Source organism: Lissotriton vulgaris, chromosome 10 (assembly GCF_964263255.1).
Source record: "Lissotriton vulgaris chromosome 10, aLisVul1.2, whole genome shotgun sequence".
In the NCBI taxonomy this organism is placed as follows: domain Eukaryota; kingdom Metazoa; phylum Chordata; class Amphibia; order Caudata; family Salamandridae; genus Lissotriton; species Lissotriton vulgaris.
The window spans coordinates 625,134,596-625,146,904 of NC_141698.1; the positions used below are offsets into that span (position 1 = coordinate 625,134,596).

The 12,309-nt window shown below is 42.3% G+C and overlaps 1 protein-coding gene across 4 annotated transcripts in view; it reads left to right on the plus strand.

The window, feature by feature from the left end:
• Positions 1–12,309, plus strand: part of NUB1 (negative regulator of ubiquitin like proteins 1) — a 398,514-nt gene that overhangs the window by 39,235 nt on the left and 346,970 nt on the right. For 3 of the 4 annotated variants that reach the window (XM_086941460.1, XM_086941462.1, XM_086941463.1), the window contains exon 2: positions 10,975–11,092. In XM_086941460.1, coding sequence (XP_086797586.1) covers positions 10,976–11,092 — 117 coding nt within the window. In that variant the 5' untranslated portion in view covers position 10,975. Of the gene's footprint in view, positions 1–7,035; positions 7,140–10,974; positions 11,093–12,309 lie in introns of all 4 variants that reach the window. The other variant, XM_086941461.1, reaches the window with a different exon arrangement.

Here is a 12,309-nt window from a genome sequence, read left to right on the forward strand (position 1 = left end):
TTCCACAGGCCCCTGGAGGACGGCTTCCAGGGTGAGTATTGCAGCGCAAGTTGGTCCGCCCCCCTGAGGTGGGTGACCCTGTTGAGCCAGCCTTCGTAGGTAGTTTTGGAGGTGTCCTTCCAGTTGTCTAGTATCATTTTGACCGCAGCTGTCAGGAGTAGGCCCATTAGTTCTCTCTTGAGTTGGGTACGAATTGACGACCTGGGGGCATATGTACAAGCCCCTTTTGCCACTGGAGCTTCACTTTTTTTTTACACTCTAGTGGCTTGGCACCATTTCATATATGTACAAGGTGGTGCTAAGCCACTTAATGTGGCTTCATGCCACCTTGTAAATATGCCCCATTCTGCTGATATCCTCTGTGGCAAAGGGGCGTGCAATGAGTGTTGCAGTGGGCATTCCACAGCAACACCCATTGCTTTTCGATACTGCCCCAGATTTAAAAGGCTGACTCAGTACCAGCGAATACCTGGTCTTAGAATAAAAATACGATGAGAAAGTATTAATTTCTCCTAGTTTTTTGCTCTTTCTATATGTGCTGCATTCTGAAGCACACAAATAAACAGTAAATTGCCTATATTGATTGTTTATGTACTGGGAGCTGTCTCTTCATTCACATAAACAATTGCCCCTGTTGCGCAGGCACACTTGCAACTTGGTGGCAGGGTACGTAGCGCTGGTGCTAGGCAGCTTTTTTTGCGCCAGTGCTAGGGGAAATGCAGGGGTGCATTTTAAAATTCCAATCCAGTTCAAATTGGAAGCCAAAAGATTCCTTATGAATAAATTCCTACCCTAATAGGGCTAGGCTCATCTGTTCAAAGACACTTTTTCCTACGTCTATTGTGCCATAATTTGTTACTGCTCCTCTTTACAGCAAACTGTGACACCCTTCATTGCCCGCTTATACTTGTTTTATTGCATTACCCTCCATGGTGCAATCGTCCTTGAATCTGCGATTAATCCTGTATTTTGTCATTTTACTCCTACGTGATGACAATTTTGTATTTATGTCCTTCCTTTCATACTATTGTAAAGCGCTCTGATATCCCTCGTGATCTTGTTTGCGCTATATAAAACTTTATAAAGAAATAAAGAAAAAAATTTGAGGAAAATGGTATCCCAAAGTAGAGCAATTCTTCCTCCATAAAGAAAACACGCGGGGAACTGTGCAGCCGGCAAAACGGCATATCCCACATTGGACTGTCAGAAATGTTAACAGGAGGCACAAGTCTGTAGAATAACCTCCACAATCTTTCCGAGCACATTTCTCTGACTGGCAGCTTCTTAGAACACCTCCTTGTGGAGGTCCAACATATACAAGTTCGGAAGGCCAGAGTCTTCGGCTTTGATAGTCCAAAATGTTTTTCAACACCCCACTTGCTCAACTGCTCAGCTCTCCACGCATTATGGTGGAGGCTGTTCTGAAGATTTGGGAGTCTTTCTGCCCAAATTGGGATACTACCAGGTACAGCGGAATGGGCAGGACCAACAGCACTCAATAGCTCTAATAATCTATGGGAGCTCGCACACAATATGGCTCAAGAAGGGAGGTGTTGCATAGTTGGGAGAAAGGAACAAACAGTGGTGGTGCGCCACACTTGGGGGTATGTCCTTGCACTTAATAATTTATTTTTGTTGCACCTCTGCTGTCCTTTGTTTAGCTACATAGTTATTAACACACCCTTATTTTTGATTGATTGTTTTCTTTTTGTTGCCCTGGAATTCTCTAAAGCTGACCTTTTAAAAGAATACAATGGAATGAAAAAGATTGAGTATCTTGTATTCGCAAATACCCTCTCCACTGACTTAGAGGGATCGTATGCATTGCAGTAGGACTAACTTTCTATTTTCAGTCATGGGCGCACAAGTCCCCATCATTGCATGTTCTGCACTGGCTCCCTGTAAGCAGGAAAAACTTGCTGCTGCTTCTCTCACATTCTCTTACATGAACAAGCATTGGCATAGCCAATAGGTCTCGCCTTTGGGACATTATAACTGTTTAGCTATGCAACAGCTGATGTTGCACCAAGGATATTGTGCTGCATAATTAAATACTTATAAGGTCCCAAAGGCAAGACCTATTGGCTATGCCAATGCTTGTTTTATCTGCAGTGAGAATATGAGGTCCTCACTAAACCAGACCTCCAGATTCTTCAGCGGACTGCCAGTTGAGTTCGGCCTGTGGTTGTCTGCATGTGATCCCTTTGTTCCACCTCTCATTGTGTGTGGTCCTGACTGTGCCCATCTCTTCGCTATACAAGCCTCAAGCCTTTCCTGGGGTTCCAAAGAGATCTGCTAACAAGAAAAACAGTTGGGTATGTATATGCTCTAAAGATGGGTTTTCATTTAAGAGAAAAGAGGACAAACATCACAGATTCATCCATATATTAGGGAAACTATGAGGAGGGAAAAACAAAAAGTAGAGAAAACAATATTGCAAATGAATGAAAAAGAAAATGTCAACAGCTGTGAAAATGAAACTGTGAATGTGTGACTGAAAAAGTAATATTGAAAAGTACACTCATAAAAGGTGGGTGTGGTATTTTCAGAAAATGTGGGAGTGTCAAGAGGATGGGTGTGACAGTGTGGTGAGCGAGCAGTGTACTTTGTACGCATATGCTGTGTGGAGCATGCTAGGTTTGTGCCGGATGAAGGGTAAACTCACATGGCTGCTGCACAGATGTAGGCTACCCTAGGAAGAGTGATAACTGGCCACCCCACGTGATGGGAAGAACACACTGGGTCTCCACAGTGGCACCGTAGCCCCTGCCTAGTGTTGCCCTACTTTAGAAGTATAAAAGAATTTTGGGTAACCCAATAAACCCTTGTAGGCTTGGGCAGTGAACAATGTAAGGTAGGGATTGGCTACAAGGGATTTTATTTATACACTAATGCAGTTTATTTGCTAGCGTGAGTCTTTGGAGTTAGTTGTCAGCAATCTAACTTCAATGTATCCATAGGATAACCACAATAAATGTTGATATTAATCACAGCAATGAGGCTATAAGAAGCACATGGAAAATCCTGTTTATATGAAAATATATTGTATTTTATCTGTCAGAGAAATAATTCAAGGGGATACAACAAACAATTAATTGTAAGAAAAAAAGTCACGAGCAGATGTGTGGACAAATCAGCAAATCAGTTCATAACAAGACATCTACTCCTATGAATAAAAATGAATAACTAAGTCCATCAATGTACAAAAGTTACTCTTAAGAACCTAAATTGGTTTGGAGATGATGACGAGGTTGACGTTTCGGTCTTTGTTGCAGTTGTCTATAAGACCATCATCAGGACAATTGTATATTGCGGAGGAAGCCCCTTAAGGATGGGGGTGGAATGGCTAGATTCAAGTGGCTGATGGCTGGAAATAAGTCGCCACAGAGATCTGCAGAGTTCTTGAAATCAATACTGATTGGTTCAAATCGGTTAGGTTCAAATCAGCAATCCAACACCAATGAGGGAAAGCACTTCGAATCGAAAGTTGTCCGTGTCAAGTGACTGGTACGACAGCACACCAAAAGCGATCCTGCCACCACAAACGTGTTTGGAATGCAACAAAGACCGAAACGTCGACCTCGTTGTCATCTCCAAAGCAATTTATGTTCTTATGAGTAACTTTTGTACATTGATGGACTTAGTTATTCATTTTTAGGGCTCGGCTATAACGCGCTGAAAGCGCGTTCTCGCCAGAGAACTATTGTCGGCGTCTCAGCAGTCTGAGACGCCGAAGGGAGACAAGACCTGGCCGCGCGCAGCGTTTTTCCATAGGATAACGTTGTGCGCGCGGCCAGGTCTTGTCTCCACGGCATGCATGGCAGGCCGGATCGTGTCGCGTGCCTCTGTGGAATGCAGGGGGAGTCTGCAGAGAGGCGCGCGGCGCTGATAACACGCTCCATGTGTTAGTTATTATTGTACTCTGTTTCATATCCGCTCCCCCTGTTTCTGTCCATTTCTTCGCAAACTCTGACACTTTGTCATGGACTATGATGGACGTCAGTTAGACATTTGCTGCCACTGCCTTTAATGTGCCTGATTTCAGGGTTAAGAAGACTGTGCCAGGAAAAGAAAAGTAAACAAGGTTTTATCAGTCCTGTTTACTTTCTGTAGTTTCTACATCTTGATCTGTCTTTCCTGTTATGTAATGCCTTTGGGTCGAATCCGCTATGTAACAACTGCAAAATAAACAAATGCATTAATTAAATAAACTGCACACTTTTTTGTTGCTGATAAGATACTCTCCCTTTCAGATTTCAGAAGCGCGCGTGTACCTACAGCCCGCCCACTCACAGCGCTGATGCTTTGCACTGAAGCCAGCACGCGCTGCCCGCCCGCCCCGGCGTCTCGCGCGCCCTGATCTATTTCCAAGGCCTCAGTAACTGGTTTCCATGCCAGCTGAGCGCGCGGCAGCATCCGCAGCCCCTGTGCCCTCCCTCCCCCTCTCATTCACCAGCCCCCCTCACCCCCTGGCCCCGCCCCCGGTGCCCTGCCAGGGCTTGGCCTGGTCGCTGCTGCTTTTAACCCACACGAGGTCAAGAGTTTAAGTAAGTGACAAGGGCTGCGAGCCAATTCTCAGAGCGGAAACATGCAGCCTGTGCACCAATCACAGCCCGAGGAAGGGTGGGCCACGCAAGGGGTGGTGCAGCTGCACCACACACACAACACAAACACAGAGGTGTGCAGGTGGCACGCTGCGCAGAAACAGGCAGGTACTACACAGTCATGCAGCAGCACACTCGGTACAAACGACACAAACACAGAGAGACGTGCAGCAGACTTAAGCACTACTGCCATGCACACATAGACACCACCACTCCCATGCACACACAGACACCACCACTCCCATGCACACACTGACACCACCACTGCCATGCACACACAGACACCACCACTGCCATGCACACACAGACACCACCACTGCCATACACACACGGACATCACCACTGCCATGCACACACTGACACCACCACTGCCATGCACAAACGAACACCACCACTGCCATGCACACACGGACACCATCACTGCCATACACACACGGATACCACCACTGCCGTGCACACACGGACGCCACCACTGCCGTACACACACGGACACCACCACTGCCATGCACACACGGACACCACCACTGCCATGCACACATGGACACCACCACTCCCATGCACACACGGACACCACCCGTGCTTAATTTGTAAAAAAAAAAGTGCCAGGGCTTTCATTTGTAAACAATTACGTGAAAGGGCACTCGTCAGGAGGCTACTGTAGTTAGCCATACACATTACGCGACTTTGAGCTATTGGCATTGTGAATGACAATGACTTTTATTTATGTTTTTGTTTTTAAAACATAAATAAAAGACCTTGTCATTTACAATGTCAAGACCTTAAACTTGCGTTCATTTACAATGCTAATAGCTCTAACTTTTGCAATGCCGAGACCGTTGCATTGTAAATGCTTGTTATTCATAGGAGTTGATGTCTTGTTATGAACTGATTTGCTGATTTGTCCACGCATCTGTTTGTGACTATTTTTCTTACAATTAATTGTTTTTTGTATCCCCTTGAATTATTTCTCTGACAGATAAAATACAATATATTTTCATATAAACAGGATTTTTCCGTGTGCTTCTTATATCCTCTTTGCTGTGATTAATATCAACATTTATTGTGGTTATCCTATGGATACATTGAAGTTAGATTGCTGACAACTAACTCCAAAGACTCACGCTAGCAAATCAACTGAATTAGTGTATAAATAAAATCCCTTGTAGTCAAACCCTACTCTAGAAGTGGCACTGTGTGCAAGTTTGAAGGAGGTGCAATGTTCAGAGTATGTGATGATGAGGATTATGATACTCTTATTGCTCATTGTGCTGTTTGAGTGTGTGCTTTTATTGATCTAAATGTGGGTGGGATTTGTGCCCAGTGTCTATACTGTTTTGAAGATTGTGCCAATATTGTGGTCGTAACATGCCTGACCGGTGCCGGGTGTGGAGACTGTGCCCAGTGTAAGAGGTGTGCTGTGTGTGGGTTTTTTGCTAATTAAGAGGAGTTATTCTGAATATGGCAGCAGGTATGCCAAATATGAGAGTGTGCACAGTACTGTTGAGAGTCGCAGTGTGCCAAGTATATGTGAGCGGTGCAGGTTGCAGTTGGTTTGTATAGGGAAATGTGAGTGCTGGGTGCTGATTGATGTGTGCTGTGCTTACCATGGTTCAGTCACTAGTTTTGTATTCTTTGCATCTGTAATGGGTGCTCCACGATGCATGTGAATGTAGGCTCCAGACCCGGTTTAAGACTGGTGGGGGACACTGGAGGTTCCCAGGGCTGCAGGTAAATTTGTGCTCTGTACACGATGGATATTACACACACATTGTTGGTTAATAAAAAGCATTTTCAGATTAGTCTGGTCAATGCTGCAATACTTAAGTTCTTCGAAAGGAAACCAGGCACACCTGTCTCATGAGCTGCTTTTTCCTAAAGCAGACTTTGACTCAGGGCCCACAGATTGAGCATCACTGAAAGATGCATTTCTAAAATAGTCCTCCCTGTCAACGGAGGTCTCGCTTTGCATTCATGAGAGCACTCTGGACCAGGCTATATTTTGTAGTTAATGTTTGCCCCCGCACGCCACAACAAGAAAAACAGCAAGTTGCAGTTCATGAAACTACCACCAGAGGGAAGCAGAGGGCAACAAACCTCTCAATGAATGTCTAAATAAAACCTTCCTGGGAGTGGTGCATGCATGCGCCTCCAGTCTGCTCTTTTTGGAAGCACATACTCGTGCATGTGCTTCCAAAAAGAGTAGAGTGCTGTGCAGGCGCTGCGTAGGCGAGACCTAAAAAGGACCTACTTCACACCAAATACGTGTTCGGGTCCATCTGCTAAATGCAGCTTTCGATCAAAAGTCCATCTAAGAATAGAAATGCATACCTACAGTAGATCACTACAGAAAGGCTTTACTTTTTCTGTCTAAATGTCAAAACTGAAATTCCTTTCCAGCCCTAAAAATCCATGAACACCTTGCTTTCCATAGGGCCAACAAGAACATCTGTTTCCAATCACACCAACTCCTCAGCACCACATTTGAGTTGGACTGAATCGGTTTTCCCACCCGTATTCTTGATACTTTATCAAAAGGTGAGTCTCACAAATTGCGATATGAAGAATTAAGTACCCAATCCCGCCTTCACTCCTGTTACCTCTTCTACTCACTTCATCATGAGCAGAGCAAAACTCCAGGCTCTACAAATAAACTTTCGCACCCATTCGCACTCACTTATGCACTCACACACTCTTCCCCACAAGCTTTTTAATATCCATTGCTGCAACCACTGCTCTCAACACTTTTTTCATCACATCAGTTTGCTTTTTATGATGTATTAATCCAGTTGCCACAAAACAGTAGCTCCTCTATGGTTTCTCCTTACCAATTTCTGTGCTACACATGCAGGTCATAACAACCAGTGCCTCTCTCCCCATCCGTCGAGCGTGTTTTTGGAGGTGGGTTATTATTTATTCTCTGTGCTCTATTCTCCCTGTCCGTCTCCAATATCAAGTTGTTATCTGGTGACCCATTCATATACACTTCTCTCGCCATCCATACATACATAAACATCAATGACTTACTATGACAAGGTAAAATCGATTTGAAACTACACTAGTGACAATAAATCACTCAATGAGGTACAAAAAGAGAGACTTCTACAAGAGGATAGCTCTGGACCTAATCACCAGATGGTGGATTAATGCACAGCACGTGAATCCAGAAAATCCTTCAAGCTGCAAAACTACTGGTAATTAACCATTTTGTTGCCTTTGATCAAACTATTAGTTTTAGTATTGTCTGGATAGGCTGTAATGATGTTTGCACCAGATTAACCATAGGGGTCCTATAGGTATGTAACAATGTAGGTCTCGGGATGGATCCCTAAGGACCCCATAGTGGAGAAGCTAGGTCAGAGGTGTGAAATGGTATAAAGAAATGTCCTCTTTTTGGCCAGCTAGAAAAAATTGAAAGCATTGTTACAGACCCCCAGGTTAAAGGGCTGGTCTAGAAGAATAAGATGTTAGACTCTATTGAATGCTGCATATAGGTCTAATGAAATCAATGCCACCGTTGTCCAGAATGAAGGGTAGATGTTTGGTTACAGACACTAAGTCAGTGTAAGTGCTGTAGGAGGGTCTAAATCCAGAGTGAGAATAGTCTACCAAGTGTTTGACTTCCAGGTAGTCTGAGAACTTAGTGATCAACATTTTTTCTAGGACATTGGAGATAGCTGGATGCAACAATATCGTTATACAGTTGGATAAGACCAAAGGATCCGCAGATGTTTTTTTGAGCAAAGGAATAAATAATACTACCTCGTTCCAAGCTAGTAGGAACTGTACCAGATGCAAGAGATTAAAGAGCTGGCAGAGAAAAGGACTGTGCGTGTCCTTACCTAGCTTCAAGATATGTGGTGTGCAAGGGCCATTCGCTGAACCCGAGGAACAAACAAAAAGGTTTGTGTAAAGATCATCCAGACAGCAGGGCCAAGGGTTCAAGATAGGAACTGGGAGAAAAGCTGGGAAGGTGGGGAGAGGAGCGAAGGGGTAGTATTGAAAGTGGATAGGGAATTCGTGGTGTAGTTAGGAGGCAAAATTACTATAACTAGTTGTTTTTCTCCTGAGAAATGATTAAATTATCACAGCTACTGTGAATGAATAATCTGTTGTCGACCGGCTTCCTGCTGAAGAAGAGGTTTTACAATAGAACGTATTTCTTTAGCAGAGTAAGCCGATTCGGTCAGCTTAAAGTGGTGTAGGCCTTTTGATTAAATCGATTTATAAAGATGTGTTGCCCACATTAGAATTCATAAGAAACATGCAAAACACCTGTCTGGGCATTATTCAGAATATATTTATCCGGCAGTTACAGATCAGAAAGCACAATGACTTACCCATTGCTGGGAACTTGTCTAGTTCTTCACCAGGATAATTTCAGACTAGATAGTTAAAATTGAAGATATTCAAGAATCTCCTCAGCATGATGGCCTTGTGCACTTTTTAAAGTATTGTTTACTTGATCCTCTCACTGCAGCAATGCCTAGATTAACATTAAGGTCAAGCTTTAAGCAGACTGATAAGGTCAGGTGTTAGTGACACAAGAGTCCGCTCCTGCAGTGATCAAATAGATCAGATAACCTACTCAAATTCATCAGGAATAAAATCGCAAAATACATTCAACAAAGGAAACTCTACTCCAGATTGGCACCTCACCACCATACAAGAGAAAAAACATAGGTGGCACATCTTTCTCTGCTCGAGCAGATGGAATTTATTACTCCCAAACATAAGATCCACAGATAACTGTCTTATTTTCAAAAGACTACTCAACCAGACTGCATAACCACCATACTCCAACACAAATGTGCAGCATATCCCTGTGTATATAAACATTTAATTTGATTATACGTATGTATCTGGATATGTGTATTTCTTGATATAAATATGTAATTATGTATCTACGTATTTATTACTTTACTCTTACTGTAAAATAAAGTTGACTCTCTTCGATGCACTACCTTATATTTCACCCTATACCTCTCTCAACAGATTTTCTCCCTCCAATATCTGACTCATCTCAAAGATCATTCTTCTCTACTATGATCTCCAATATAACCCTTTCTAGACTCCTCCCTGCTCTATCCCTCCTTGGAGCACCATCACCCCAAACCTAATTTTACTACGATGATCTCACAAACACGTCTAAATTCTTCCCTTACCTATTCCTCTTAGGACTTATCCCAACACTTTACTACATTGATCTCCCTAATCCTTTTCTAGAGATTCTTCCCTCCATCTCTCCTTCTACTCATCCCAAACCTCACTTTACTACTATGATCTCCTAATAAACACATTCTAGACTCTTCCCTCTTATATCCCCTATTCCCCCATTATCCTTTTCAATCCAGCTGAAAGAGTCAATCCACCACTAATCCTTTTTGGGTTCCTGAGTAACGTTCTACTAATCAAAAAGCGCTTTGTCGCCTCGTCAGGGGTTGTAAGCACTATATAAATACAATTGCACTACAATTACAATATATCAACAGTGGAAATATCCCTTTCATCCCTAATGGCTTCTTTCCTTTTCCAATACACCACCCAGATAATACCACAATCTGCTCTTTGATACAGCTCCAGACCTCCTGCAGCTAAGGACAACATATTTACAATGGAAACTCAGCAGTACATAGCAATATCTTGCACGATAATGAAGTAAATAATGGAGACCATTCTGTGTCCTTATATAGTAGTTTACATTTCTTTCATCTTGATTTGTGGCATGTAGTGCAAAATGGTTCTGATTGACCGGATTTTAAAGTTTTATGACTGGTTTTGTGCCAGGAAAGGTGGACTAAATAACATTAGACTAACACTGTGTCTTCATTATTGAAAGTGAAATTGGCTTATTGTATGATTGTCTATTATTTGTAATGCATAACAATACCTAGGCTTAGCTTCAAGGTGCAGCAAACAATAACATGCCCAATACATATTTTTTTTAAAAACGGAGAGGTGTACAATTCAGAGAAAGCAGTACATCCAAGGGAGTAAAACAAAACGCAGGCAATGCCTCAAACTCTGCACGGAAATATATAGCCTGGCATATGTTTCAAGATTGTATGCGAAACGTAAAATATAGTTTTTGTCACCATTTATTTGTATATTACGCTGTTATTTACTTCATGCTTTTTAAACTATTGAGCATGTTGAATCCATTACCTGCTTATTTCAAAATTGCCTTTGCCAGTCCCTGTGAATACTCCATTGGCGACACTGACTGGATTTGGCATGAATGTAAGCAAGAAAGCGTGCATTAACACATCATATTGACTGCCTTGATCAGATATAGGCAAGATCAAACCTCTTTTGTCCTTACAATTGTTAAACTGAGTAATCCCTCTTTTTGTATTCTTTAATTTGTTTGCAGGATGGCACAGAAGAATTACCTCATGGCAAATCTTAAAAATATTTTAAGGGAGGAAAGGATTCAGCTCTGGAAACCTCCATTTACTAATGAAAACAATGAAGTTGGCCCAGAGTTAAAGGTATGTGCTTGTCATATCTATTTGTTGTGTGGTTTTGTAGTTCACAGGACTTATGATCATGCTGGTCGCTAGTTTTCTGAACTTTTAAGTTTGAGATTGATTCCATTCAACAAGAGTCTGGCCCGCACCTGAAGTGAAAAAGGCATGATCCTAAGAATGCAAGTCTCTTGCTATATCCCTTACGTGTCAGGGATATTATTTTACGAGAACAGGTATTGTCAGACCATTGAATAAGCTTCTTCAAACAAACCTGTTTGGATGCAAAATAACAACCACCTTATACAAAGAGGAGAAATTAAGTGTTGGTGTCCCCAATGAACATCAACAGCTGTTAATTGTCCAACATGTAATTGTGGGCCTCCGCCCATGGCCAAAGGACACAGAGAAAGCAAAGGGAAAATAACATATGTTAACAAATAACACATGTTAACACCTGGCATCAGAAAAAAGGCATCAGCACAGCCATGTGGTCACATACCCTCAATTCCATACACTGAATTTAGCTTGGAGACAAACCGTTGTTATTGCTCTTTGTTATGTGCCCCAAAAGTGCACACAGAAAGGAAAGGAACTTTGTCAGCTGTCTATAGCCGTCTACAGCTGTATAACCTAGCATAACATATATTTGTAATGCGCACGTTCACCCATAGGCATCTTGGCGCTGAATAACAGATGTTTATCAGATTTAACAGATGAATGGCTATCAGAAATATGATTTCATCGCTCATTCATATAGTCTCATCCCATCACACCCTTACGCTAAACTTACAAAGTCTGGAAAGTGGGCATGAAGTATTTTCTTGGTTTCATTTTAATTTTCTGAGCCATTCTCCGCATTCCACAGGGATCAGTTATAAGCTTTATACTAAATCAAAATGTAACAGACATATATTGTTCCCACATCACTAAAGCAGCGGTTCATACCCTGGGGTTCCACAGTTCCTTCTCAGGAGGTTGCTGATGGTTTAGAAAATGAAATAATATTAGCAGGTTATTGAAGTACTTGTGCATTAAAAAGCTAAATTGAAACTTTTAAAACGTTCTGTAAATGTGAAAGAATTAGACATTGGAAGCTAAAAATTAAGTTGCTATCCTGATTTTGATTTGTGGGAGAAACTCGAGTAGATCAAAAGGAGTCTATTGTGGATGGTTTGTGGTCCCAAGTGAACCTGCATTGATATGCATCAACAAAAAGAGAGCAAGTAAAGGAGCAAAAA